General features: G+C 40.4%; 2 protein-coding genes and 1 pseudogene across 4 annotated transcripts; 1 reads left to right on the top strand and 2 right to left on the bottom strand.

Moving 5' to 3' along the window:
• Nucleotides 1-902: 902 nt before the first annotated feature.
• Nucleotides 903-5,552, bottom strand: LOC115665046 (uncharacterized). Its single transcript, XM_030586924.2, has 6 exons — nucleotides 5,397-5,552; nucleotides 5,020-5,120; nucleotides 3,027-3,104; nucleotides 2,810-2,881; nucleotides 2,592-2,689; nucleotides 903-2,039 (listed from the first exon to the last, which is right to left on the bottom strand). Exons 1-6 carry the CDS (start codon nucleotides 5,418-5,420, stop codon nucleotides 1,432-1,434), a joined length of 981 nt encoding a protein of 326 aa, XP_030442784.1. The 5' UTR covers nucleotides 5,421-5,552; the 3' UTR covers nucleotides 903-1,431.
• A 3,044-nt stretch (nucleotides 5,553-8,596) lies between these two features.
• On the bottom strand, nucleotides 8,597-11,590 carry LOC115671406 (uncharacterized; annotated as a pseudogene).
• A 7,819-nt stretch (nucleotides 11,591-19,409) lies between these two features.
• Nucleotides 19,410-25,111, top strand: LOC115671506 (E3 ubiquitin-protein ligase MBR2). 3 transcript variants are annotated; one of them, XM_056318694.1, is made up of 6 exons: nucleotides 19,410-19,569; nucleotides 21,240-22,429; nucleotides 23,079-23,129; nucleotides 23,348-23,446; nucleotides 23,536-23,682; nucleotides 24,645-25,111. In XM_056318694.1, exons 2-6 carry the CDS (start codon nucleotides 21,266-21,268, stop codon nucleotides 24,804-24,806), a joined length of 1,623 nt encoding a protein of 540 aa, XP_056174669.1. In that variant the 5' UTR covers nucleotides 19,410-19,569; nucleotides 21,240-21,265; the 3' UTR covers nucleotides 24,807-25,111. The 3 variants fall into 3 exon arrangements, with proteins under 3 accessions (XP_056174669.1, XP_056174670.1, XP_056174671.1); XM_056318695.1 differs by lacking the exon at nucleotides 19,410-19,569 and adding an exon at nucleotides 19,600-19,752; XM_056318696.1 differs by lacking the exon at nucleotides 19,410-19,569 and adding an exon at nucleotides 20,048-20,191.
• Nucleotides 25,112-26,596: the final 1,485 nt, after the last annotated feature.

The raw sequence follows: 26,596 nt of genomic DNA, 5'->3' as shown, positions 1-26,596 counted from the left end.
TTTCTAAGTTTGTACATGTGATGATCTAAAACCTCATGCTAAGATCCATTTGACATCACAATCTTTTTTCTATGACAAGAGTAATCTGGAAAGAGTAAACACTTCCTTCATGATTCGGGGCATCGACCCTTTTAATGAATGTGACTAATCCTATCAAATGATAGCAGTTTTCTCGTCCCACCGCGACTGAGTAATCACAGGGGAGATCCCATGACAATGCTTCTCCATAGAATTCTAACCAAATCGACAACCCTCAAAGGTTACTAACAAAGAACTTGACTGTAACTAATCTGAGACACCGATACATGTTCATCTGTATGGACTCTCAAAGCACTAATTAAACCAGGTGCCTGCAAAAACAGACACTAAACAGCAAGGACAACATATTTTCAAGATATATTCAGACTTGTAATGTTTTCACGATATAACTAAGAATGTTTCCATGCCATATCAAAGGATTATAAGGTGCAAAACTTCTTTCAGCAAACACAAGTGAGAGTTAACAAAGCGCAATTAACTGATCACAAGCAGATAGATGGACTAACACGTCATCGCGATAAAATTACCAAATCTGCAGACTAACTGAACCAAACTAGAGACGAACCAATAGCACAACATGTATCTTTCTCAATACCTAGAGCTTGCCATCATTGGAATCTTCTTGGACAGAAGATGGCAAGGAATGAGGAGCTTCTGCATTAGAAATGCTTCTACATCTCTTTTTCTACAGAGTATTTGCTTATTGGGTCGATTGAGGAGATGTAAGACTAATTGACCTGGGCTATTATAATGTCTTGGAACAATCTCTAAGGATGTGAAAGTTAACCATCTCTTAACCACCAGCACGTTGAAATTTACTTCCACCAATAACTCAAAATTGTTCAATCATAATACTCATAGACTTCCCAAAAGAGAACCAAAATTCATAAATCATCCCCATCCAGATCGTGTTTTAGTACATAAAATCAATGATAACCAACAGATAATTGAATGCATGAACTTATAAACATCATATTAGACTACTCATCCGCACTTGGAGTGGTCCAAAGTCCATCTGATTCCAGATTAGCATATGTTATAGCATCAGATTTCATCCAGCACCATCTCCTCATTCCTTAAGTCAAACCCATTATCCATTCAAATGCTAATATATCTCCTCATGATATAACATTTCGTCACCAGCCAAGCGTTGGCAGAGAGTGGCATAGCCTTGTTCTTGTGCACCCAAATAGTGAGAAGCCCATTTGTGCAATCTCTGGAGATTTGTCGTGACTGGCGCTTCCCCCCACAAGTATGTTTAATGGCTATTATCAGAGTATACTCATAAACCAGTTATTGGGCCGAACTGAAACTCAGAGAGCTCCCATGCAGCTGAAGGATACAGCATAAACAGGGACAAGTGATTGGATCCAGCAATGAAGTACTCGGTGACTACTGCGTACTAGCAGATTGATTTGATTCAGTGCCCTTCGATTGTGACCCATCTCTCGTCGTCATCGAGCTTCTTCCCAGTGCTTGAGCAAACATCCTCTTTGCAGCTCCTAGATGCTCTTTCTTCAAGTACTCCTTGTTGGCAACATTTTCACTTCTTGCACTCCGAGATGAGGGGACATTAGCATTTTTCTGCACAGATTCTTTAGGCACCTTCCTCCCAGTAAGAGTTGCACGGACATCATGGTTCTCACCCTTTGCCTTCTCAGACATATTTACATCTGGTCCTTGAGTATAATTAGTCTCTCCATTAGCTTCTAAGCTCGAATTGGGGTGGAACTTCTCATTTTCTGGCACATTGAATCCATTAGTGCCTACTTCATACCCTTCACTATTCTTGGCAGCATCATGGTTGTTAGCGCCTATTTTTTGGCCAAGGGCATGTGCAATCATACGGCGGGCCACTACAGGAACATTTCGTGGTCGCTGTGTCATGGGTTCTCTCATGTCTTCCGCATCAAAGGCAAAAATTCGCTCACGGGCAGCAAGATAAGCAGCTTCTCTCTCCTTGAATGTATGTTGAGAAGATGGGACATTTGTTATCAACACTATTAAAGGAAAAGAAGAAATCATCACTTGGCATTCAAGTCTATGCCTTCAGGCATGATGTAAAAGAAGGAAGCAAGCAATGAACTTTCAATGGTATCTGTTCTTAAATCTCCACTTTGTACCTTATTACAATGTCTAAATTCTCTGGTTCCTAGGTAACAAAGAAGTACAACATTTTTCCATGAGACTGGACTTTCCTTCTCATTTTAATTCAATTTGAAATGGCACTCTTGTCATTCATAGAAGAAACAAAGTGGAATGAGGTGCAAAGTGTGCTTTGTCGCAATTCCAAATTTTCATGGAAAATGAGATAGCATATGAGAGATCTTCCGGTTACACAAAAACTCTACTCCAATGCTAATGAGGGTAAAAGCAGAGTGACCACCTCCCATTATAGTGGAAAGATAATTCAAATTCTTACCCTCTCTAAAACTTACAACCACTCCCTTTCATTCTCCTCAGTTAATTACTAGTGTCCTTTCATTATGAGATCACGTCTTGTTACATAACACTTCAGCATGCTCCGAGCACAAATATCCAAAGTTCCGTACCAGTTGGAGCATCTTTTCTCCTCAGTATCTGGTACGATGATGGCAGAGGTTGAGGTTCATCATACTGCCATAAGATATCACTAACAAGAATTGAAGGTCTGCCATCAAAAAGGACATATTATCCTGCGTGAGATCATAAGCGTTGGAATAATGTAAGAACTCATAATTTATATCCACAATGCCAAGTCTGAACCAGTATGTGCAATCTTTCCACATACATTGATGTTTCAGGGCAACGCTCCAAGATCAAATGCCGATCATCTCCTTCACCCACTGATTCATGGGCAAACCTAATCAAGTAACAGTTGGTAAAATACCACAAGACAGGCAAATGACTCGTGAAATAAAGAGCCAGTGACTCATGTTCTCAAGTAATAGAAACCCAGTATAACAGAGAAAAATTTTTGATGCCAGAAAGTGTATGTAGAGTGATACCCAAATATATCAGCCAGCCGATGAATAAGAAGACGGTTGTAGGGGTTCATGGGTTCCAATTCCAGAATCTCATCTCCACTGCAAAGACAGTAATCTAAGAAGTTTTTCCCACAATCCACACAAAAGGACTTCACATAAAGATTCATATTACAAAAGGACTTCAGCATCAAGAAAAAGAACGTTCTGTACCATCATCTCGAAACCATCAATAGCAATTATTGTAAGAATTCCCAACATATGACAAGAGACAGAAAAATATGATCTAACAATGAGGAGAAAGTGGACAAGATGTCTTCCCTGCTCTTAGAGGCGCAGTGTACATTGTTGTAGAAAGTCCCCCATTCTGGCCTAGATGCATTCGTGGCAACTACTACTATGATTGTATATTCAATATAGCTTAAACATAATATAACTTTTCTAGTTCCCCAAGCCAGTGATTTAAGAAGTGCATTCGTCAAGCAATATCAAATAATGCAGCTGGGAAAAGGCTCCATTCTTAAGTCCATTCATCTCATCGACTTGGAGATGGTGAAAGCCCAGAAAAAACTGATTGACCTGGTTGACCTTGTTGACTCTAGTTTGACAAAGTCTACAGGTATATATCACACTCAAAATACTCAGGAAATTCCGGCAAAGAAAAAATAAAGGGGGGAGAGGTAGGGTAAAAATGTTAAAACCATTAATGACTGAAGTGCACATAGCAATAAGCACCATTACACATAAACAATTAATCTTGTAAAAACAATGCCCATGAAGTGCCACGTAACTGAACTTGACCAATTCATAGCAGAATCTGCTTACTCGCATGCCAAGAGATATTCACTTAATCTCACAGAATTTTCGTGGCATTGACTAAAGATTTGACCCACGAAGTTGGATGTAAAATCATATCGAATTACATATCAAGTGACTCTCGGATCAATCCATCCTCAAGAATTCATTATTTAGTCAGGAAATGAGAAAGCTCAGACTCCACCATCTATTTCTTGTTTCAAACTTATCTTTTATGGAACTGGAAAATTCCATATCAGCAGAAGCATTATATAAGGGAAATAGCACTAGAATTGCTATATCCTTCATAATCATAAAGAAGAATACATTGGTTCCAGAAAGAAAATTTCCAACTTTGTCAAATTGCTACCTTGCACCTATCATATTACGGACTCGTGAATGTTCTCTCTAACAGGGTCGCCTCATCTTTCCCTTTAACTAACTAATCATCCCTGAGTCTGCCACACAACCAAGAAATTTCTTAGCTAAGGCTACAGAAAATGTCACTGACCAATTTTAACAATTGCTGAGGTGTGCGACCTACTTGCAAGTTCAGGATGGGAAAAAATAGCAAGCAAAGCATAGATTGGGAGACCAATCAGTGCTCCAACTCTGCTTCGTTGTCACCCTTAGCCACAGAAACAATGCTAAAAGTGTATGTGTCGTAGTCTTCGTTTGGTATATGTGTAAGTGGAGAATTTTCCGTGGATCAGCGGTCGTCATTTTCCATAAACAAGTTAACATCTCCTAGCTTCACACAAATGCGGGTCAGTTCTTGAATCTATTTACACATTGAAAGCAATTTCTGGGAGGGATTGATGGTTTTCCTTAGTGCAATTGGTTCTAAAGAAGTAGGATGAAAGGTTCAAGCTCCTCCACAGCGAAATATGGCTCCTCAAAATGCACCTAGACTTTTAACTTGCTGAAGCACACGTACCCTTTCTTCTCCCATCATTGACAATCTTTGTGGAAGTTGGCTAAACTTTACTTCTTCCAGGTTCCTGTTCTGTTACTCCGATGACAAGTCCAAAGACACCTTTCTCTCCTCTTCAACTTCCCACTCCAGTACATCATACAAAAGGGAATTCTTTTACGGACAATAATAATGGAAGGTACTCACTCACCAATCCAATTCCAACTTCACGACGCGCAAAAGCAGCAATGCGAAGTCTGCACTCAGCAATCAATCAAAAGGGACTTAGGAGTCAGAATCGCAATATACCTGGAGTCGTCCTGAAGGAAATTCACCAAACCCTCCTCCACGGAGAGCAGGAGATGCTTGCAGGGAAGGTTGTCCTTCACCAGGAAAGCCAATTCCTCTACCTGCCACGACCCACGAGTCGTCAGAGTCACTGGAAACGTCAAAAAGCACAGAAACTTCTCTTTGGGTAGTCGAGAAGTCCAAAAAGTTTGGAAATTGAGCGCATGATCGGCCGCTCGAGTTGCCCACGACCCAGTTCCCGCAACCATCGGCAGTTCACAATCTCGATCGCACCCGAACGAAAGGAAATCGAACCAAGCCGACCCAGAAGGATCAAACAGAGAACCTAACGAGAGAAACCCACATGAGATAACGAGAGCGCGAGAGAGAGATCTCACCATGGCGAATTGGTTGATGCTCATCTTGAAGAAGACAGGCGGAAACCCGAAATTTTGCGAAAGCAACCGAGGGAGAGAGAGGGAGAGAGAGAGACGAAGGCACCGGGATGATGATTGTTGGTGGCGTTGCGCCGTCTTGCCTCCGACCGTATTCGTTCTTCGTTTGCGTTTATTCTTGGGAAATTTTCAATTTGGGGCATAAAGTAAGCCCATTTTCTCAAAATGGGGTCCCAAATGTAATCAGTCTCAAAATTGAGTCTAAAGTGCTCAATTAGTCTCAATTTGATACATGAGTTTGCCGGCCGGCCAAATAGTCACCGGCGGCAAGTTTTTTACTGTTCCGGTGGCCAGAACAGTAATTTTTTACTTTTTAATTTTTTTTTTTGCTTTTTTTTTTCTCTATGGCCGGCGGAGGCTGCCCTCGCCAGCGTCGGGGAGGGCCGCCCCGGCGAGGGCCGCCCAACCTTCCCCGACGGCCCTCGCCCGACGCCACAGGCGAGGGTTGCCCGACGCCATAGGCGAGGGTTGCCCTCGCCGACGTCGGGGAAGGCTGGGCGACCCTCGCCCGACGCCGACGAGGGCAACCCTCGCCTGGGCAGGCGAGGGCGACCCTCGCCGGGCGTCGGGCGAGGGCCGCCCTAGCCTCGGCTGGGCGATCGAGGGTCGCCCTCGCCTCGGCTGGGCGGGCGAGGGCCACCCTTGCCCTCGCCGACATCGGGGAAGGCTGGGCGGCCCTCGCCCGACGCCGGTGAGGGCGACCCTCGCCAGATCCCACTCAGCCTCCTCAGCTCCTCCTCCGACAGCCTCAGCTCCGCTAGCGTGGGCGCCGCGGCCCCCTTCTCTTCCCACCTCCTCCTCTCCCTCTCCAGTTCCCTCTCCTTCCTCACATTCCGCCTCAGCTCGCCGTACCTCTCCATGAAGCTGCCCGAGCCGGGCTCGGGAACGGGGTTCTCAGACGTGCTCTAGCTCCTGTCGATCGTGTGGCCGACGCGGTGCCCTCGCCGGATCTAGCGAGGGTCGCCGTCACCAGCGTCGGGCGAGGGCCGCCCAGCCTTTCCCGACGTCGGCGAGGGCAACCCTCACTTAGGGCAGGCGAGGGTCGGCCTCGCCCACCCGGCCAGGCGAGGCGGCCCTCGCCCGACGCCAGCCGAGGGTCGCCCGACGCCGGCGAGGGTCGCCCTCGCCCGCTTAGGCGAGGGCTGCCTCGCCGGCGTCGGGCGAGGGCCGCCCAGCCTTCCCCGACGTCGGCGAGGGCAAGGGTCGCCCTCGCCGACGCCGGCGAGGGCAACCCTCGCCTGCGGCATCGGGTGAGGGCCGTCGGGGAAGGCTGGGCGGCCCTCGCCAACGCTGGTGAGGGCAGCCTTTGCCGGCCATAGAGAAAAAAAAAAAGCAAAAGAAAAAAGCAAAAAAAAAATTAAAAAGTAAAAATTACTGTTCCGGCCACCTGAACAGTAAAAAACTCGCCGCCGGTGACTATTTGGCCGGTCGGTGAACCCAGGTACCAAATTGAGACTGATTGGGCACTTGGGACTCCATTTTGAGACTGATTGCACTTGGGACCCCATTTTGAAAAAATGGGCTCACTTTGGACCCCAAATTGAAAATTTCCCTTTATTCTTTCATCTTTTTCTTTTTAAGGTAAAAGCAACCAAAAATCTTAAATGATACCCGTTATGACATAATTATCTTAAACTTTTTCTATAATACAAAGAATCCTGAATTTATACGTGCGTGATACTTTACCGTCATTCAAAGTTCCGTCAATGAGAACCATTAAATATATGCCTACATAGATGCTAGGAAGTAAACAGTGTTAATATGACACTCACGTGACTTAAGTAAAATTAAAACAACTTTGTTTTGACTGAATAATTATCTAATAGAGCATTGACAGAGGGTAGATGTGTTGAATGGGTATAAGTTTGAGATTTTTTATAACACGAAAAAGTTCGTATTGAATAGATCACAGTAGGCATAGTTCAGGGTTTTGTTGATATTGAAAAACAAAAGTTTAGAGTAAATGTGTTACGATACGTATAGTTTATGATTTTTTGTGGCTTTTTTTCCTTTTCTTAATTCCCATTTGACATTTTTAATTACGAAACATTTGTTTTTCTTTTTCAAGAAAAAGTGATTGAGCCGATTTGTTATCAATGGAATCTTAAATCTTGCAGAAAATATTCAACACACTTCTATGCCGAAAACTTGAACGTAGACTAAATTTAAACAATGAAATTCAAATTTTTGTCGGTCATTGACCCAAAAAGAATGCACAATATGTTACTATAATTTTGGTCAAATTTTGCATAATCCAAGAAAAAGAGAATTGGTTACACAGCCCAAATGCCTTATAATTTTCGTCTAAAAATGTAACACGAGTCATGTAAATGGATTTATCAGATAAATAGGTGGGTTGATTGCATGGTTTATTTTGAAATGGCAATAGGATAAGTGTTGGCTTTGAAATTGAAATGAACAAACCGTTGTTGAGATAAAAAGAAAGAAGATGTCGTCGCTATAAAGGGTAAATGCATCTTGTAACTCTTGAGCTATAATTTTCTTCATCCCTAGTTTTGAGAAAATTTTGTTCGCATCATAGCTCTGATCGGTAAGTTATGAGTTATGAATTTCATCCATATGCCAACTTAATTAAAATTAAAAGCGGGCGATTCATACATTTGTAATCTAATATTGAACGACATGATTTGAAAAAATTCCCTTCCATAAAGGAAAACTTGATCCTTTACCTTAAGAGATGGATCAGAAGAACATATAGGATTCGATCTTAATAAAATTCATGTTAAATTGCTCTCGTATAGAAATGTTTTCATGTGAAATGTGTAACCTTTTTACTTTTATCACATATAAATTGTTCTAAAAATATTCAAGAAAATAAAACCACCCTTATTTTTGCACTTTTTTATTAAAAAAAATTTCCCTGTTATTTTGGATCACAAAAAGCTAATGTACTAACATTCTTGCCCGTTTATTTTGGATAAAAAAAAAAGCACAAAACAATCTAAAAAATTATACAAATTCGAAAAAAAATTCATGAAAAATTTATAGGTCAATATGCATGTCGACATTTGTATGTTTTGAAAGAATTTAGGTGTTGCGTGTTGAATAAAAATAAAAGTGCATGCGCCATTAATTTAAAAAAACAATAAAAGAATAAAACGTAAAAGTGATTCTAAAAATAATAAGTGTAAAATTCACTTTGCTTTCTTTTCTCACAACTCACCTCCAGAAACTGTGTACAGAGAATCCACAACGTTAACTCTGCTGTCCAAGATCACCTAAGCTAGAGTAAGATGTTTCAAACAAGAACACATCATTTAACATTCCAACTTGAACCATGTCCATCAAAGGAAAAAAAGAAAAAAACAAAGAAAGAACATGCAAGAACTCTAATTTGATCTTACAGTGACCCTCGCAAAGTGTCTCTCCACTCACAAATCCTATGCATTCTCCAGGACTCGTTGCATTTACACAAGAACAAATGAAGGAAACCATACATAGTATTCGTCTGTGTCGGCGGGGGGGCGAAGGTGACGGTTGCGTCAAGCTTGGGGCTCTTCCAAGGATATGACGGTCTCGAAAGCTCCCACGAGTGCCTTCACCTTGTTCTTCCTCTTCTCCATCAGCTTGCTCGAGGTCTCCGCGATCACGTCGTTGTATGCTGGCGAATCCTTCTTCGAGTTCCCCTGAGTAGGTTTCTGGCTCTTTGAAGGTGTAATGGTCTTAATTGTCAATGGCTTTGCTTCTTCTTCTTTCGCTGCGCCCCCCACTGTAGCGTCTTTCTTTTCATCATCTGATGATATGGACTTGTCCTGGTTTTGTTCTTCACCAGATTGCTCTGGCTTCTCACTTGTTGCCTCTGCTTCTCCAGTTTCCGTTGTGATGGCATCAGTCTTTTCGAGGGAGTGATCTTCAATTATATCTTCTGAGTCAGCTTTAGCCACCTCTGTTGAGATCTTCTCTTGCGTAATATCGGTCTGATCACTCAAAATTTGATCTTTATCTTCTCCAGTTTTGTCACCAAGAGGGGTTTCAATAGCTTCTTGTTCTGCTAATTTGTCCTTGGTATCTTCTGATTCTCTCTGTAAAAATTCAGTTGAATCATGATCTTGGTCCACCGTGGAAATGACACAAGCCTGATGATCAAGCAGAGTCTCTTGATCTTTCACAAGTTCATCACCTGCCAGGATAATATCATCATGTTCATCAATGATATCTTCAGGTTTCTGCAAATCTGAGGCAACTTCTACCCCATGATCACTCTCGACCTTCACAACAACAACCTCTTCCACATCTTTCAGCTCTGGTTTCTTGTTGTCTAAGTTTCCTGATTCAGCATTCAGTGTCTCTGAAATTACATCGGAATTGCTCGGAGCTGTAGTCAACCAACTGGTCTCCTTCTTGATGGTTGAAGGAGTTGAAACTGCACTCTTCCTTGTGATCTTATTACCAGCTTTAATTGAAGCCTGAGACTTGACAAGACCAGCTTTAGGTGTTTTTGAGGTCCTATCCAAAACTGGCCTCGCCGAACCGGAGGAAGAGGGAGAGAAAGATGAAGTTCTAACTGTTAGGGACCTCTCTCTTGGACCTGATGAAGTGAAGATCTTCTGCATCTGAGCAGATGAATCAGACTTGTCCAAAGAGTTTCTTCTGGAGAGATTAGGCTTCTGAGCAGAGGCTCCGGGCGACAATGAGACATGTTTCTTCGTCGCGGGCTTTGGCGATTCAACCCGTGAGCTCAACGTTGGTTTTAGATAATTCGGGACTTGCTTTTCTGATGCTGTCGAAGCGACATTGGTGGTCGGAGAAGATAATGAGGTGGATTGCTTTAAAGTAGTACTAGCTCGTTTGGTTTGGGCAGTGCCGGTTTGACGATGATCCGAAGGAGATGTGACCTTCTTTTGCTTCCCCAGAGAAGCACTCTCTTTCAGTTTTGTAGCCATGCCGACTGTATTGTCAGGACTAAGCTAGAGGAAGTTCAGTATAAGCTGCAAAGTGGAGGACAAAGTTAACGGTTTCACAGATTGCAGAAAGCACGAAGATTATTCACATAAGACTGCATTTGGTCGATTGTTTTTATCCTTTTTTGCATTTGTGCCATTGGCGAATAGGATAAAAGGCAGATATGACCTCCCATAAGGCGGGTTAATAGTCTCAAACAGGCCAAAGGACTTTTCGCTGAATAAATCTATTCTATACAATCTGATTGTTAAGACGACCCGACCAAATACATAGCCATAGACCTTTTGGGAATTTATAGGATGTTGTCCTGTAAAACCCGCAATATTTCAACTCCAATGGAGCATTTACCAGAAAAAGAATCAAAATAATCGAATTGGTAGGAGTAAACAACAGCCTAACAATTCTTTCCCGACGACAGATAATCTTTTCGTGCTGAGTTTCCCCCAGGACATCCTGTATGAATGCATTGCACTTGACTTAATGCTGTATCCTGGATCCTACATAAATAGGATCCTGATAGATATGCTAGAGGCCAAAAGAGGCTGTCGAATCTGCTCATTAACCACATACTATAAATTCTTTGAATCTGGATTTCAAGACAATAATGCACTTGCCTCATCTCAAATACGAAAACTATTACTCCGGCGATTTCCCTTGGCAATATCGCTATGACTATGACCCCGCGAAAGGTCTAGGAAAAGGAGTATGCTTAGGTCCGCTGGCGGTAGAGAACAAGCAATATATTGCGAATGTCATGGATTAGCGCAGCCATGCAGAAACTCTAGGGAGAAAGTAATGATCGAATTGGAAGCAATCTGCCAACTAAAACATCCTGATCCTAGAGTTGAGCAACGATGAAGATCCAACACACATGTTCTTCATGTATTCATGTTCATGAAACCTATGAATACATGATATGCAATAAATGAAAGAGAGAGAGAGAGAGAGGGAGATCGTAACGTACCTTGATCAATGAAACTTCATGTGGAGGAGTGAATAGGAAGGGACAAAGGAGAGAGCAAATAGAACAAAGACTGGATTATAAGAAAGGGTCAGCTAATTAATTGAAGGAATTGAAAGAGAGAGGAAGAGAGAGAGAGAGAGAGAGAGAGAGAGAGAGATCGAGAAGGGTGGTTTTGGGTTGATGAGAGGAGAGTGAATCACGCTTTGAACTCAAAAGGGGTGGTGGTGGTGGAGGAGGAGGAGGCCATGTCATTGCAAGCAAACGAAACCATCAAACAACAAAAAGAAAAAAGAAAGAAAGAGCAGAAAAAAAACCAACCTCTTGTTCGTTTCATGAACGACCGAGGAGAGGTGTGTGGGGGGCAATCGTTTGACCTTTTCAAATGCACCAAAACGTTACCAAAAAAATAATGAAAACAACAAAGAAGAGAGAGAGAGAGAGAGAAAAAAAATTCTGTCATAGAATTTAACGGGACGCCTCTGCATCTCAGCTATATGAAAGTTCTTGTTCGATGTGGAAGATTTCCAAGAATGGAATTATCTGATGATGCCATGCAATCACAACCCTCCAACAATCAGAGAGAGAGAGAGAGAGAGAGAGAGAGAGAGAATATAAGGGTTGAGGGTCCAGCGTCCTTTGGTGATCTAGAGGTCCTAGTCAAGGGAGATCATGTTCGCACGTCTTGGTCAAATCCATGATCGATCCTTCCTTCATGAGCCAAGACGACCATGTCAGTCCCTTTTCCAGATACAAGCAGTTCTTTTGCGCCCAACATGCGTGCAAGAAAAAGCATCAGTATGTCATCCCATTAAGCTGACTGACTGGCCACATCCAAGCTAAGGGAAACGCTTCTTTTTGATTTGCAAGTCAAGCAGTTTGAGAGAGTGGAAGAGGAACCCATCCAGCAAACAGAGTGCACCGCGCTTGAACGACGCCGAGGAACTATTCGAGTGGATCCAAGACCGGCAGGGTGCATCTGATGCTCGACCGCCGTCATCGTCTGATCCATTGGCCAGGCCTATGCATGCTCTACTTGAGCATCCGGGTGGCCAATGCACATCTTCTCCCAAGTTCGCGCGAGCTGAGAACCCGACCCGGGCTTAATTTGTGAAGGAGAAGCAGTTGTCTCACTTCTTCACCATGAATGATCTATTTCTTGATTGATCTTACTCGGACTTTTCATTTGCTACTGTAGTAATGTTAGATCAGGAGCGCTTGAGCCATAGTATTGGGTTCGACTTTCAAGTTTGGTTAAGTGCTAGAGACAACCCTCTTTTCATTTGAGCCCAGCCAGCCCGAATGTCACGCTTCTCTTCTCACAATTCCAAGAATTATCATGGAGTTAGGTTCCTTGAATACCCTAATTCCGCAGTCCTAAATGTCGACCGGGCCCTTTTGGAACCGGCGTGCTAGACTATGTAATTGGAGTTTCTCTTTCTCGTCGTCTTGTATTTGGGTGAAAACAAGGTCACCATGGATGAGTGACGTCGTGCAACTAATGGTGGAATTCATTGGTATGATTATAACGTCATGATTGTAAGAGTCGACTAATCGTCATTTTGTCTAACAAGGCTAAATAAGTACGAAATTTTTAAGATGCAAGCGACCTAAAATGGTAATGGATTGTTCTTGTTGTCACGAGCAAACATTTAATGCTAACACGTAGGTTGCAAAAGGAAATTGATTACTTATTTCTATCTCATGAACTTATACAAATATGTGGTATCATTAGTGAAATGTAAATATTTGGCAGTATTATTGAATATATTAAACTAGTATCTTAACTTATATGAATATATAAGAAAAGCCATAATGATTATTAATTTGTACATAGGAAATACTAGTAAATTTTAACCATGAGAAGTCAAACAAATTAGCTTTAAGGTTATTTACAAACCAATCTGATTTCATTGATTGATTAGATAAAGTTCTCTTCACTAGACTTGCAAATCGATTATGAGTTTCAAACACTAGCTAATAGGTAATTATCATGATTTATGTTTTTCATATATACATCTTTCCAATAAATCAATCAACTTTATCACTAAAAGTAAATTAGTCATGCTTGTCATTAATTATAGAGTAACATGGCAATGTTAACATAGGTTGCAACAGTCATTAAATATTTATTTCAATTTTATCAATTAAGACACTTGGCATATATCATAAGAAATACGAATACCTCGAGTGTAATTGATGGCAAAAGAGAGTTTTATAGTATAATTGGAAATATTGCATTCGAATTATTACGGACAATTTAATTAATGAAATAGATAGATAAGAAAACTCTGAATACGGGCTTTCTAGTCTTTAACATTGTCAAATTAGGAGTGCAAAAAACTTAAGATCCTTTATACCAAACTTATACAAACTTTTTTTGTATCTGAATTTGAAGGGTCGATTGTCAAATAAAATCATTAATATAAAATATAAAGCAAAGAGGACCTCTTACTTATAAGAGATCTCCATCATTTTTTTTTCTTTCGGAAATGTCCTCGATCACTTTTCTCGTATTGTGTATTTTACCGATTATTTCTTTCGATCTTTAGTGTTTCAAATGTACTAAGATAATTTTGGTTATTACAAAGAAGCATATAAAAACATTCTAGATTATTTTTTATTACTAGAACACTTTATAAAACTTTTAAGAATTTGTAGTATTAAATATTAAGTAGCAAAATAATTTAGAATCAAAAGCTAAAATAAAATGAAACATGGCAAGAAGCGTAGCGTAATGGTTCTGTTATGATTACAACATCCAAAAGATATCTTTACTTTCTTAAATTTCTTAAATGACAATTTCTTGGGTACGCATGACGCTATACATATTTGCCAGTACGTCAAGATTGTAATCCTTTTTTATATAATTTAAATTTTCGTAAGAAAAGATTAGTGATATATAATTTAAAGTCATAAATGGTAATAGTGCATTTTAAATATACGCATGAACTGTTTATCAACTGTTTCTTTTTTTTCTTTTTTCTTTTTTGCAAAAGTTTGAGATTGAAATGATCATTTAATTTGCTTAATTAATAATATAGATAACAATCCTGATTTTTTAATAAAAAATATTTTTAAAAAATGAACAAAAATTAAGGCGGCAGAACAAGCACAAAATTAAATTGGGTGCCAAAAATAAAATGGGCGGGATTGGGCCAAAAATGAAAAAAGATAATTAAAAAAAAAAACACAGACTACTCTCTCTCTAATATTTATTTATCACTCCTAACCCCGCCGCGGTCTCCATGCCCATTGTCCTCGCACCCATTGTGCCGCCCATTGTTGCCGTCGCCCCTCGATGAGTTTTCATATCTTACTTTCCTTTTTTTGCCCTCACGATTGCGGCCAAGGTTGTGACTCTGAATCTCTAGGGTCGCGGCCGCGATGAGAATTTTGTTTAGTTATATGTTTGTTTGGTCTAACATTCAAGCATCTTAATTAATGATAAATTTGTCTAAAATTCAAGCATCTATTATTAATGGTAAAATACCTTAAAATTTTATTTTATGTCTTTTGCTACAGCCAAGTGTCTACATCAGAGTGGAATCGACGCTGAGCCGAGAAGGCTTTTGCTGGATTCAATTATTTGCAATTGATGAAGTATATTTATGGAGATTAAAGATTTTCCTCTTAAAGAATATTCTTAGAGATGTTATTAGATATTAGAGATATTATTTGATATTTAGTTATTTTCTAAAATAGCTAATTTCATTGTTAGATCCTTTCCTTTTATATGCATCTTGTTTGGGTATAAATACCCTTCTTTAATAAAGTGTAAAGTGAAGTTAATTAAGTAAAAATGTAATGTTTATTAATTTTCTCTCCCTCTCTCTTGAAAATCGTAAAATATTTACAGCAGTGTTCGTTTATTTTTTGACCTTGTAATTATGTTGTCGCACACCAAGAGGACTTTTGCTAGATTTAAATACTTATAATATTCAATTCCTTTTACCTTGGATTGTTGTTAATATAGTATTTATATTTGAATAAATGAAATTGATTGTCGAGCTAATTCGTGTCTAAAGTAATAAAATTATGAACTTTCGTGTCCAAACTAATGATGACTAAGACGACGAAAATAAAACAGCTGTCTTCTTGAATAACTCGAAAAATAAACCTAACACAACAAAAAATTTATCAAAGGCGACAGATGCCAACTCTTGACCTGAGGCGATGAATTTTTGTCGACACAGATTCTGCAAATACAACAAATTTTTATTTTCTTTTGCGAATATGTGGCGAAAATAAGATGAGTCATACATCATCTTAGCGAAACGACTTTATTTTTGGTGCCTTGAATTGACGCCCTAGGTACCAAAGGCCACAAAATTAAAAAAAAATACCATATTATGCAAAGGTGACATAGCAAACGCAACAAAGGGTTCGAGACAAAATTTATCGCCTTCACTTAAGGCCACAAAATTTGGACCTAAGGTTTACACACCTTAACACCCATTTTTATATCTTTTGCACCATAAGATGCCATCTCTAGTTTAAACAAATTTAATCGCCGCATCTCCATGAAAAGGTGATATGAGTGGAGGAATCCACTTTAAGGTAGTTGTTCCCGACCGATTAGGTGTGGACTAAACTCATTTCCTTTTTGAGCAGAAGAAAGTAGGTAGTCGTATTGGGTCTCCGGCTAATGTTTTAACATTCTTTAAAAGGGTCTCGATAAAACTCATTTAACAAGAGAAATAAACGAAAACAAATTAATTAACAAAGTAGGGCTCGTGATTTGTTCGAAAATCAAAGCTTTGCCTTCTCGACACGCAGACCGTCACCCCGAAAACGACACGTGCCGCGCAAGATGTCAAGCGAATCAAGCTAACTCATGTTGATGCATCGTCGCGTTAACTTAGCCCAGACTCGGTCCGAAAGTCGCCCCACTTAATCCTTTCCTAATCCTCGCGTTTGTTTACTTTAATCATGGATTAGTTTAAACCTCTATCTTTATGTGGGCTAACAAGCAAGAGAAGATGGAGAAAGAGAATGTCTCCTTCGACCCTTTTTCTTTAATCGCCCAAGCGATATGAGTGGCCTCGTAGTCCCTACCTTGTTCTCTTTCCACTTGGCCAAAGAACGCTCTCTCTTCCCCATAAATTATTCAACTTCAAACCTTTAATAGTGCTTCCAAGAATTAAATAATTTTACCATATGCTTTCTATATCTTGATTTGATAGGATGGCAATGGAGAGAACCCTTCCTTTGTTGCTTGTTCTTGGAGGGTTCCTTCTCCTTCCAAACCCCAATCAATAATTTTCCTTTCCACCTGCCGACCCGAGATGGTGGAAAATGTTAGGAAAAATGCACGAAATCTTCAAGCCACTCTTTGTCGATAGCGATGATTGTTGAAAAAAGAATGGGAAACCCTAGTTTAGTCAACGTCTCTACTTGGTTCTTCCATCGATGGAGTTGCACGAGTTTACAGGATCGCACGTTTTTGTTCATTCGAGATCGATTGGGGAGTTGAAGTTTTCGTCGTGCGGTTTGGGTCAAACAATGGATATCCTTTTCCTTTTTATATTACTTTCCCTGTGTTGTTTAGGTTATATATATAAGAAAAGGGTCATTCATATTTTTCTATTTGTATTATCGCTGAAACTTTTTGTTAACAGTAGATAAGGACGTGTCAATTCATATAAATTTTGGATCAACTATACCATCTTTTCGAGTGCTCCATATATCTCATTGAGTTCAACTCGCATTGTCGCATTAGTGGCATGTATAGCACTTCTGACGATATGCCAAAAAGGAAGTGTTAGTCTTTGTCGGAAAATTCGTCAAATTCTCACCAAAGTGCATCAACATTTGGTGAAACATAAAAAGCTCGATACATTAGATGATTGAAACGAAAGTCCAATGATATGATCGAAAACTGAATTGAAAGTTGGTGACCCTAGCAAAATTTTCCCTAATCAGGCTTATTGGTGCTCTGAGCTTACGTACTGCATTCCGGCTTCTTCTCCTCGTCTGCTACGGGGTCCGTGCAGTGACTACCTAAGTACTAAACCAACATCACACGATTAAATATGCATAATTCGAAGCAATAACTTGGAAGACAAAGGTCCTAATCAAACAACCTTTGGAGACACATAGGATCTTTAGCTGCTCAATTGCTAGTGGTTCCCGTGACCTTAATTGCAGAATAAAGGGGAAGGTGGTGGTGGACACACCGGAATTTGGTATGGAATGTGTATAAAGTGGTTGGTAGGTTTGTGGTCACTTTTGTTCTTATCTCTTTATCTAATTTAAAACTTAGTTTTCCCCTTTTGGAGATTACCCACAAAAAGTCACCTCCGGCGTCCAAAAAAGCTTCAAAAGTCACTTGGAGACAAACATGTAAGCCTCTCCAAGGATGAATAAGATAGAAGAGAAGCATAAGATTATGAAAGAGAAGCTATTTTTTCGGGCGATTTTGTTAGGTCTATTACCGATTACATTCGTCATTCGGTCGTTGACAATGTGAAAGAATTTCGTTTACAAAATCAGCTTTGGATACACATGTCACTCGTTCGAACGGTGAATGTGTATGTATATATTTGCCATGGTGGTGGGCTTCATAATAATCCATTTTCTTTTTAAGAATATTATATTATTGTTTATTCGAGTTTATTTAACTGTAAAGTATGTACCTTTTCTTATACGTAATGATTTTGAGCTTTTTTTTTTTGTGTTGGGCTCTCATTTTTGTAAAATGGGATTAAAAGTGCAATTCTTTCTATAAGATGCATTTATTATATTATAATGTAAATGGTCACTTTCTTCACCTAAAAGTCAAGTGGATCACCCCAGACTGCTTCACTGGAAAAATCAACGAAATGAAAAAAAAAAAAAACCAAACTTAGAAGATTTATTATTAATATTAATAATATGAAATTATCTGTCAGAGCTTAAAATTTAATTGAGAATTGGGGAACTAAAGATTTATTGAGCAATCTTTCCAAACAGAAGATGGAAAAATTGGATGAATATCGAATAAAAGAATTGAAAAATAGGTACATATATACCCAGTTTTTCTTTGTGAAAGTTCGACCGTTATATAACGCATCCCATCAGGAAGTTAGACTCCCTAGAAAAGATTATTTATACGATGAATCCTATATTCTCAAGCCGCATCAAGACGGAATAAGATCAATTAGGCAACTTATGGGTCTATCCTTTAGGCCATATGTATACAAAAGATCATTTCAACATCACCAAAGTAGCAATTGCCTAACCTAATCATTGCACTAATGAATTATACAACTCCTACCCAAGTGCTTTTTCAAATGGGTCAAACCATAATTTGGACTTGTGTGGAAAATTAAGCCATCATAGGAGATCAATCTAATGGAGCTGATCATTGACCAAATGCTCGGATCCTCCTCGTTCACTACTTTCTTCCCTCCTTTCACACCCTTAAAAGCCGTGCTCATCAACCGTCCCTTGCGTTTCGACAAAAAACCAAAAAATCGTCCCTAGATATATATAGATGGTCGGCCCATAAAACCTAATAATACGGTAATTGCGCAATATACACGGAGATAATATCTTAATTCAAATATATTTCGATTTCTATGGCCAAAAGAGAAAGATCTGATTATCCAAAACTGCAAGAAATGCAAACCAAAAAGGAAAGAAAAGGAAAGGGAAAATCCCAAAACCAGGATAAGTGCTGCCAAAAAAGGAAATAAATAAATAAATAAAAGAAGAGACGGGCAAGGAAAATAAATTAGAGGAAAGGCGGCCCATTGAGTTTGGTGGGCCCATGCTGCTCCGTCCACGAAAAAAAATTAGAAAAATAAAAAAAAACAAAATATTTTTGAGAAAAAAAAATCCCTAAATACTAAATAAATTTAGAAGGGTCCTTTGAAGGTGACGTGGGAGCAACCATGGGCCGTCGATGATTGACTTTGACCCGACCGGGGAACCCGATCCGACGGCCCAGATTCGACCAGAAGGAAACCCCATGAACAGGAGGGCGGCAGCACTTACTCGTGTGTCCTTGTCGCGTTCGGACTCCTCGGGGTGGGAACTTGCACAGTGCAAGCGACCGAGGATTCGTGGTTTCGGCGACGCTTTTAAGCCTTGGGATCATTCGCACACGTTTACGCTTCCCCCCTCTCTGTCCCCTCCTCTCTCTCTCTCTAGAGCGATTGCTTTTTCTCGCTCTAAAAGCTTCCTTCTTTCTCCGCCCCAAGAAAGCAAACGCGAAGAAGCGAGAGAGCCCTTTGACGAGCCGGAGAGGTAGATGAAAGTTCTGGGTTCTTTTGCTCTTGCCTTCCTTTTATCTGGGTCCGACCCTTTTTCGGGTTTTGCGCTGGAATTCCGTTCCGGAGTCGGGTTTCTCGGCGTGGGTTGTTCCTCTTGCGCTCTTCCCCGTCGTCGGATGGTTTTCTGGGTCGACGTGATCGTTGCGGCTCGGGTGAGGTAGTCGCCGGCGGCGATGGTGGTGGTGGCGGTGGTGGTGGTTTCGGTTTTCGGCTTCTTGTCGTGTGGCGAGGAGCGACGGCGATTTTGTTGTTGTTTTTGTTGTTGGGTCTGTTTTTGCAATCGTTCGTCGTCCGAAGAGTCGAGAGGTGCTCAGCTTTTCATGCGCTTGAATCACGGAGAAAAGTGATTTTTGCGGTTTTATGGAATGGTTCAAACGAGTCTTTTGCTTTAAAAATAAAAAAGAAACAAACAAAGGGTCCGACTTTATTGGGTTGAATTGCGGGTTTGTGGCCATCTGGGTCTCTTATATTGCTTGCTCTTTCTCTTTTTTTTTTTCTCTCCTTGCGTGGTTGTTTTCTTGAGAGGGTTGGCTTCGTGGGATTTCCTTTTCTGGCTGATTTTTTGCTGTGTGTAGATGAAAAGAGGTTTCCATCCTGTGAGCTCTCCTCCTTGACCCTTTACATGTGAAACTATCTGGTTCTATGGCATGATTATGTCTTGTGGTAAACGCCTCTGAAATATGTAGTTGCACATAATCTGTTGGTTTGTGGAGTTTCAGATGATTATGTGCTATTCGGTAGTCTGATTTTGCGCACACCCGGTGTTTGCTCATTTGATGGCTTTCTGATTTCTCTGCTTGCACTTGAGGAGGCTTTCAGTCAACTTGGGTAGCTTGAACGCTGTTTAATTAGCGTATGATAGGGTTTTAAATATAAGTGATTGAGTTTCCTTTTCGTATCTGCATATTGGGGTACATGTCTCTTTGAATGAAGCTGCTTTGCCTCCGTGCTCTTTTACTCTCATTTTTTAGCCTTTCTGCGGCGATTACATGTAGTTAGTTCAGTTTTCAGGCTGTTTTGGGTAAATTTAATCGGGGGCTGGTGTTGTCTGTACCTGCTACCATCTCATTAGATAGTCTGCGCTCTGCAATTCTCTCTGCTCTTTTATTGTGGTTCTTTTTGTTCTTCTTGGTGTAATATTTTAATGCAATAGAGGATGTTTTCGTCTTGTCAAATTGCTGGTTTGTGCCTGCAACTTGCAAGCTTTTCTCTGGGCCCTTCGTCTTGTCGAATTGCTGGTTTATGCCTGCAACATGCAAACCTTTCTCTGGGCCTGGAAACATTCCACTGTTTGGTGGAAGCTGATGTAGGTTGCATAGGATTTTTGTTATCTATGTGGACTTTGCCAGTTTGTTTGTTCTTTCATCATAGTAATTGACATCATCAAAGCTTTTTTGTATGCTGGGAGAGTTTATGTCAGCATGGCATGTTTTGTCATGCAGGTTTTCACACATATGTGTGCTGTATCATAGTATTTTATTGTCTCAGTTATCGGAAAGGATAATACTCTTTCTGATGGATTTGCTAATGAATGTTTTTCTTTGAACATGTTATTTATAAATTTTGCTTTGCCCTCTAATTGTTGGCTTTTGTTGATAGAAGGTTAGAATGATAATAGGCAATATGTTTTGCTGATCCATGCAGGTTTTGAACGTTGGATACCTATTAACATGGATGAATTTTCCGGAGAGAGAGCTCTTCACAAGTTTTCTGCACCTTCTAGGGGATCCAGTTTGGTTATGAGGGATACGGCAAGTAGTAGGGCTCGAAAGGCTCAAATTTGCAGCAGGTTGGGATGTAGCAGCAGACTTAACGCAGTAGGTACCCAAACTGCCTGCGTAGACAAGTGCAGATATACAAGGCCCTCGCTTCGTTCTTTAACTAGTGGGAAAGAAATAGTGGGGAGCTCTTCCAGAAGTAATATGTCAGCAAGCAGTCAAAGGAAATCCTTCGTGGATCGTCAAAAGAAATCATCTTCTCAGCTAGATTCTGATTCATCCGAAACTAGCAGTGTTCATGACGAGCCTGATGTTCCAGAGGTCAACCCGCCACCAGGAAAGATCCAAAGAGGTGCTGATTTTAGGGAAGTTGTACCGACGGAGATGGGAAGTTCGAGTGCAGCATCGAGTTCAAGATCTATCGACAACAATTCCCTCGATATAAGTTCTGATAAAACAGATAGTCCCACAAATTCCTCCGTTTCCATGGCATCGAGAAGCATCAACCAACCTGCAAGAACTAATCTTAGCCGCTGTGGTTTGAGAAACATTAGGTGTAATTCAGCAGCTAACGTCATCCCTTCCAATGGACCACCATCAAATCCAACACCTAATAGAAAGAAGGATGTGATAAAGAAGTCGAATGTTGAAGGTGAAGCTAGTTCTTCAACTAGGGGTAAGAATGTTGGCAGACCACCATTAGAAGGACAATTTTCGAGTTCTGAACCAGGCATATCCATATCTGAGTCAAGAAGAGCAAGATGCAGGGCTCTTAATCGGGACAGTGGTGTCACGTCTTTGAGGACTCAAAGGTCGAATAATTATGCTGAGCCAAGGGGTTCATATCAAGGTAATTTGAGCCGGTCTCGAAACAGGTCCCGTGTTATGACCATGCAGGCCCATCAATCTCCAATAGCAGCTGAAAATGCTTCCTCTTCACATTGCGACTTTTCTGTCGAATCTGCCTCTGGTCGCGCGTCTACATACAGTCGGCCAAGTAGTAGCAGCGAGAGTTCACGGCGTGCGATACCATCTGGTCTTGCTGAAATTGGCATCAGCCGCTCCTTGATGAATCAGGATAGGTTTCAACATTACAATATGGATGGTATTGCAGAGGTACGTGGTTGTCAGGTTCAAATTGTTTTTTTTATCAAAAACATCAAGATTTGAAATGGGGTGGGTAAATAAAGGTTAATTTGTGAAAGCAATGTATATGATAAGCTTGCCATTTTGCAAGTTCACAAAGGTCTAGAAAGTCCGGAAACTGTGCCTTGTCTAATGCAAATTTAGCCTGCATTGAAATCAAAACCACTAGTTGAGGGTGATAAAGTTACGCACAATGTTGACGCAGGACTATTCCTTTTGGACAAGCCACTATACACTATGCTTTTTACAGACAAGAGTATATAGTTGTAAAATGTCCAAATTATGTTATCCAGAGGGATATGAAAATTATGGTCATGGTAGGAGCAGCAGCAGCAGCAGCAGCAGTGTCCTTAAGCTTATATTAATATAAAGCTTACAGGAGGATGAAACTGGTTGGGTGTGATTATCAGCTGCTGTTGACATTGCTGATCTAGTCTCTTTCCTTATGTTTAGTTTTTATTTTGAGTGAGTGGCCAGGTTTGAGGGTGGGTTGGGGGTCGGGAATAGTTCAACAAGGGCATGAGGTGTTTAGTACCACATTAGATAATCATATGTAATAATGAGTTGGTTTCTTTTACATGATATATTCCCTGATCATTTACTTGGCAATGTTGTGCAGGTATTGTTGGCTCTCGAGAGGATTGAACAAGATGAAGAACTGACTTATGAGGTAGATTTTGTAGGTTATGATGCCCAACAGAGTTGCCTGTTGCTTTCAACTTTCTATGACCATCTTGCGGCAGCAACGTGCACTAAAAAGCAATATATTTTCTAGTGCATCACTTTTATGGTTAACTTTGAGAAGAGAGAGTGGATCTAATGTTTTCACAGATTCTATTTGTGTTATGGCTGTTATAAAACTCGCTTTCTTTCTTTGGCCTCTTGCAGCAATTAATTGCTCTGGAAACCAATTTATTTCTTAACGGGATGAACTTCTATGATCAACACAGAGATATGAGACTGGATATTGATAATATGTCATATGAGGTTTGTCTACGCATTACAATTGTGTTACAAATCAATTTTATTCCTTTGGTCTCATGTTCAGGACATCATATTGCTTTTTTTGGTTTCAGGACCTGTTGGCTCTAGAGGAGAGGATGGGTACCGTAAGCACTGCCCTGACAGAAGAATCATTGGTGAAGTGTATCAAGAAAGAATTATACCATCCTACAGCTTCTGCCAGTGGGCAGAATGATGATGTCAAATGCAGCATCTGTCAGGTGAATATTGAAGTTAATAGGTTTTGCAGCACAATCTTTTTGTTGTTACGGATGATTAGTGAGGCTTGACTTTATGCAGAAGTCCGTTTGATATTTTGTGTTTTTTACCAGGTAGTATTTGAGATTAAAAAAAAAAACTAAAAATGTTTGTTTGATCTGTTGGTGCTAAGGCCTTAATAGGTGGAAATTGCTTGACTCTAGGATATGTTCTATAGAATGCACAAGGTTAATTGGGTCAGCCAAATTTATTTACGTTCTGAATAGATTGGCCTATTGGTGTTGCTGTCCTAGTCAGCAACCCACAAGGCCATCATGAATGTGTTCCAAAATGGGCTAATTGATGGGAGGGTTGTGTGAATTATCTGCCAAAGTTTGTATTTGTGGATGAAAAAGAACCGAGTTTTAGTTGCTTTGAAGTAGAAATGCGTTTCAGTGATTATGATTTAAACTGTTATATTTCGATGGAGTTGTAGATTCTATTGGGGAAAGATCCCAACTCGAGGTACTGAGACTTTCTTTCTAGTTTGACATTATAAAGTGCCTTTTAAGGCAATTGTTCATGCTTGTCTTCTTATAGTTTGAGAACAATTTGGATATGACCCATTGTCTCAAATAATTGTCTTCTGGTGTTTCAATTTTGGTGAGTTTTTAAGAAAAATTTCCAAACCATTTTTTCTATTGACAGTTCATTTTGGACAGAACTTGAACGTGGTAAACTGCTAACCTTTTAATTTTGTGATGAAACAGTCAATTCGTTTTCAATTTTTAATAGCTGCTCAACTTAAGAATAAAAAACAGCAGTTTGAGGTATTATTTTAAGCAGGCCCGAGATGTTCACCTAGTTTTGTTCCACATACCTAATTGCTTATTGCAACTGCCGGACCGTCTTTTTAATTTTAGCATGTTTTTTACTTATCTTCTTGTGGTGGTTGTATCGTGATAATTTTGTATACTGGTCACAGGAGGAGTATGTAGCAGGAGATGAACTTGGGAGGTTGGCCTGTGAACATGTGTATCACGTGTCCTGTATACAACAGTGGCTGCGGCTCAAGAACTGGTGCGCTATTTGTAAGGGCTCGGCAGAACCCTCGCCCTCATCTTCCCCGCCACGGCTGACAAGTTGAATCTGGTGGTCTGATATTCTTTGTAAAGGAAAGTACTTTTCTCTGCCTCCCACTCTCCCGTGTACATATTGGATATTTTTGGTAACTCATTCAATCAAATAAACCCTGCTCTCTAGGCTCTTAGTGGCAGAGGATGAACGTTCCATGAAAAAGACTGCGTTACAACGTCTGATGTTTTCAGCCTTTGCCATTTGTGGTTGGTTCTATGGTTTTGTTTTAGGGTGAATGGTACCTGGAATTCCTTAATAGTCGTGCATTTTTAAGAGCGAAGGGCGTTGTACATGGAAGATGCCATTTTGCCGCTCTTTTTGGTTCTTCGATACCAGTTGGTAGTGCAAACTGTCGCCTAAACCCTTTTCCTTTGCCTAAACTTGCCGTGTGTCCGTAATTGTCATATAAAGATTATGACCTGTTGATATGCTACCAAACTCAGCGATCCCCTCAATTGCTGTAGCTATTACCAATCATCGTTTGCGTTCGACACGGTTCATTGCTTATGTTAAGAATTAGCTGTAGATAAAGTTCAATGATTAAGAGCTTGATAGTACTGCCTGCAGAAGCGTTCTTGTCAGCCAACTATATGGTGAAATTGGACCTCGGACGTCTATAAGATTTAAGATGTGGCCGATGGCTACGGGTCTCAATATGATCAGCCTTAGTCCAACTATACTGGGCATTGGGGAGTGATACATACTGCCTGGGGAAGATCCAGCGAACGTGTTCTCGTTTGCCAGGAATGAGATAATCTCCTATCGACAGATCGGTCACCTAGACAAGCATGTCTTCCAATCACAAGAAGGGCGTAAACTTTACACTTTTGCATCGAGGTAATAAGCGACATATTCGTAACATAAACCGGCTTACTGCAGAAGACTGACAGCCAAGCCGATGAACTAGCCAGCAACTTGGATTGAATTGGAAAGACATATTCGTAAGATAAACCGGCTTACTGCAGAAGACTGACAGCCAAGCCAATGAACTAGCCAGCAACTTGGATTGAATTGGAAAGAAGCAAGAAGGAAAAGAGAACCATGATCCCCTCATCCTGTTATCCTTTCTTGAGTGTAGGATGCAATCGAAAAATTAGCAACTAAAACGAAGTGAATACATTCAGAATTAGTTGATGCAACCTATGAGTTCCCTGACCGGTAACTTTGAACTGCCTCAATGCAATCATACATGACCTTGTATCAGCTGTTCCATAGACCATTGTCCTGTTCAGCTTAGGTGGTCCGAGTTATTTTACTCGAGTGAGCAATTATCAGTATCAACCGTTCAAAGACAAGGAACAAAGCAGCATGCCTGCGGGTTTTCTGAGTCTCAAATTATGTTTCCAAACACTAACTACTCCAGATGGAATTTTCGTTTTGGCAATTAACATGTTGGTTTCCTACAACAATCCGCACACCAAACTGACCTGTATCAAAAACATGAGTTCACCCAGGAATAAACTCCTTCCCCTAGTGCAAGCTTCATACAATTAGCCTATGGAGATGAATCTTATAAGGGAATTGCGACTAGAAGTAACACCGCCTTCTTGGCCTCTATTTACACTACACCAATTTTACTCAAAAACACTTTTCTGCACATTTTCATCTTTCAGCGCTTCACCAACACCGGAACTTCAAATTCTTTCCCTAGTATTCTAGCATTCTTAGCTCTCTGTCTACAAGTTAATATGAAGCTTTCACTTGATCTCATGTTAAAGCTTTGAATGAAGATAGAGTGAAGCTTCACATAATTAGTTTGCTGCTTGCCGAGGCCAGTCACCACTCAGGATAAGAAGACAT

Source organism: Syzygium oleosum, unplaced genomic scaffold (assembly GCF_021117445.2).
Source record: "Syzygium oleosum isolate NSW1041296 unplaced genomic scaffold, Sole_v2.1 Sole_v2.16, whole genome shotgun sequence".
Taxonomy (NCBI): domain Eukaryota; kingdom Viridiplantae; phylum Streptophyta; class Magnoliopsida; order Myrtales; family Myrtaceae; genus Syzygium; species Syzygium oleosum.
Note: the sequence above shows the minus strand (reverse complement) of the source record. Positions and strands in the feature narration are given on the sequence as shown.